The sequence below is a fragment of the Salarias fasciatus genome, chromosome 5, assembly GCF_902148845.1.
Source record: "Salarias fasciatus chromosome 5, fSalaFa1.1, whole genome shotgun sequence".
In the NCBI taxonomy this organism is placed as follows: domain Eukaryota; kingdom Metazoa; phylum Chordata; class Actinopteri; order Blenniiformes; family Blenniidae; genus Salarias; species Salarias fasciatus.
Window position 1 is genome coordinate 29,699,956 of NC_043749.1, and position 3,107 is coordinate 29,703,062.

At 43.5% G+C, this 3,107-nt stretch overlaps 1 protein-coding gene across 2 annotated transcripts; it reads right to left on the reverse strand.

The window, feature by feature from the left end:
• Positions 1-817: 817 nt before the first annotated feature.
• LOC115389000 (butyrophilin-like protein 2) lies at positions 818-2,780 on the reverse strand. Of its 2 annotated transcripts, none has more exons than XR_003931542.1 (3): positions 2,694-2,780; positions 1,205-1,540; positions 818-1,102 (listed from the first exon to the last, which is right to left on the reverse strand). XR_003931542.1 is itself a non-coding variant. In XM_030092353.1 (3 exons), exons 1-3 carry the CDS (start codon positions 2,111-2,113, stop codon positions 885-887), a joined length of 636 nt encoding a protein of 211 aa, XP_029948213.1. In that variant the 5' UTR covers positions 2,114-2,425; the 3' UTR covers positions 818-884. The 2 variants fall into 2 exon arrangements, 1 of the variants encoding a protein (XP_029948213.1); XM_030092353.1 differs by lacking the exon at positions 2,694-2,780 and adding an exon at positions 2,032-2,425.
• Between the last annotated feature and the right edge of the window lie 327 nt (positions 2,781-3,107).

A 3,107-nucleotide genomic window follows, 5' to 3' on the forward strand; every position in this document is an offset into this window, starting at 1 on the left:
AAATGGGAAACAGACTTCTCTGAACCTCTTTCAGATTCAGTTTGGCAAAACATTGTACAGAGAATTCACTCCTCATCAATACGCCTCAGACAGAGTAATCCAGTTCAAAACTGTGCACCGTCTCCACTGGTCCAAGGTCAAACTGTCAAAACTTAAACCAGAATTGGACCCTACTTGTGATCGCTGTAAACAGGCCCCAGCTACATTGTTGCATATGTTTTGGACATGTCCAAAGTTGTACAGGTTCTGGAAATTAATTTTTGACATTTTTTCCAAAATATGTGGAAAGACAATAAGTCCATCTCCACTTATTTCATTATTTGGGGTGATCCCTGAGGGTGTTGCTCTTAGTGGCTGCAACAAAAGCCTGATTGTCTTCTGCTCTTTGTTGGCCAGGAGGGTAATCATTATAAATTGGAAGAAGTCTCACCCACCAACATTCGGGCACTGGATTAAAGAGGTTATGAGCCATATTCATCTGGAAAAAATCCGATATACCACTAGAGGCTCTGTGAAGAAGTTTAAGGATGCCTGGGGGCCGTTCTTATCTGTGGTTTAAGGCATGGCAGCCACCAGTGTAACTGTAATTGTTGTACTTTTTGAGTGCTGAGCATATGCATGTGAATTAATGATGTACATGATCCGTGATCTATTAGTATTATATGGATGCTTTTTTTTTTTTGTTTGTTTGTTTTTCTGAAGTGTAAGTGATTGTCCGGAGTTCGGGGGTTGGGGTGGAAGGGGTTTAGTTTGTGTGTGTATTAGCATTGTTTTGTGTTTTCAATAAGATTTTAAAAACAATAATAAAAAGACTTTGGTCAAAAAAAAAAAAAAATTATTTATTAGTCAAAAAAAAGGAAATTTTATTCTGAAAAGAATTTCTTTTAATATACATCAAATGGCTTTTTGTTACATATTTCCTTGCATTTAGCAAGAGCAGCAAATGAAAACCTTTTACGAAAAACAAAAACAAGAAACAAAAATAGTAATAAAATCCCAACAACAGACAGTCCAATGGTCAATTCATTGCTGGTCTTGTTCTCTTTGTCTTGTCCATCTTCGCTCTTGCTCTCTGTGGCTTGTTCTTCTGTGGTCTTGTTCTCTGTGGTCAAACAGAAGCAGGGTGAGGAGGAGGAACAGGTCAACATGTCGACATGTCAGGTCGCATATTGTGTTTGTTGTGTTTCAACAGGCTCACACTCACCTATGATCAGGGAGACGATTGTCAAAGAGATGAATTCTGTCTTCTGGAACACTTTGCACTCATAGGTTCCATCGTCAGAGTCGGCCACATTCTTCAGGGTCAAATTGAAGTTTCCGTTCTCCAGCTTGGGGTCCTGCAGCTCCACCCGGCCTCGGAAGCGCTGCAGTTGATGATCTGTGACCAGAGACCCTTCTCGGTTGAGGAGGACGTAGTCGTTCTCATGCTCCGCCTGTATGTTGGTCTGGTTCCATTGTAGTACTAATACTGGAGTGTGGCTCTGATAGGAACATGGCAGGATGACCGTCTGTCCGATCTGAGCTCTGATGACCTGATGGTCTGAAAACAGCAACAGACACAGAGAGAGATCCTGTCTCATGAAAGGTAATAAACACACAAACAGCATGAACAAAAACCATAACTCTAACTGAAGAAACACACACACACACACACACACACACACACACGTTTGTTCATATAAAAGTGAAGAAAATAAACGAGATAAAACCCCTGTCCGTGTGACTCTTGTGTCTCAGCACCTGGTTTCCTTCTCACGAGTGTCGTCGTGTAAAGTGTATAAACGCTTCTCATTTCACCTCCAAACAAAACATTTTTCCTTCGTCATTATGTCCGGGAATGTCTCTATTGTTTCTCAGTGACAGCATTTATGACATCCTTAACACTGATAGCGACGACAATGACGGTAGCGGCCTGAGCGAGCTCATCTAACCTGATCTGCTACAAGCAACAGATGTGATGAAACTCAGTTTCTTTGGGCGTACGTTACAGATTGAATGAATATCAGAGAGAAATTCAGAGCTGAAACTCACCGGGTAAAGCCAAACCACACGGTAAAATTAACAGGAGGCACGACATAGCAATTTTCATCGCCATCTTTTTTTTCATCGCCATCTTTTTTTTCTATCGCCGTTGTTCCTTGGGTGGATCTAACATAACATCATTTCCTGCCAAACGACTGGCGTATTTTTCATGCATCACTTCCTACAGCGACGATACAGCACAACAAGCTAATGCTAATGCTAACTGGTGGAGCCAGCTGGACGTCCTCAGCTGACTCTGAACGGCGGAATGAGGAGTGTTGAGGACGGCGGTACTTAAATCGGAAGAAAACTCTGTTAAGCAGGCAGGTAAAGATACAAATAAACCTCTTCATGGAGCTGAGTGTCTCAGGATGCCGGATCTGATCCCGGCTGACTGTGGAGGAGCAGTCCAACACAGAGACACAGTCACACACACTCATGTTCAGTGTGTGAGAAATTTAGAGCCACCAGTGATACGTTTTTTGAAAACTTGCAAATACGACACAGAAAGTACCTCAAGCCGTTCTCAACACGTTCCAGAAGCCAAAGCCTTCTGCGCTATGAGAATGCTAATCACTGCACCACACCCAGAATCCATCACCAGAGTGCAAGGAAACCTCAAGACCTCCTCAAGGTCTGAGTTCACAAACATCAGCAGGAGCTCGACTTACCAGCTGTTCAGAGGAGAGTCTCCAGCCGTGAGGTGAGCAGAGGATGGAGTGAAGCAGGTGGAGGAAGAGTGAAGCACAGAAGTGAGACGAAACCAGTCAATCAGGAAAAGCACGTCCATACACACACACACACACACACACACACCAGCGTCACAGACAAAAAAATAGTTCATCTGCAGTTTATTCTGTCTCCCTGCCCCCATCAGCAGAGGGGGTCTCTCTCTCTCTCTCTCTCTCTCTCTCTCTCTCTCTCTCTCTCTCTCTCTCTCTCTCTCTCTCTCCCCATCCCTCCTTGTCTCTCTCCATCTCTCCATCCCTCTCTCCGTCTCGCTCAGCATCATTCATGTCCAGACATGTTTCTGTGTCTTTTCTGCACTTCAGTGTTGAAATAATTCAGAAAAACTGCTGCAGTTC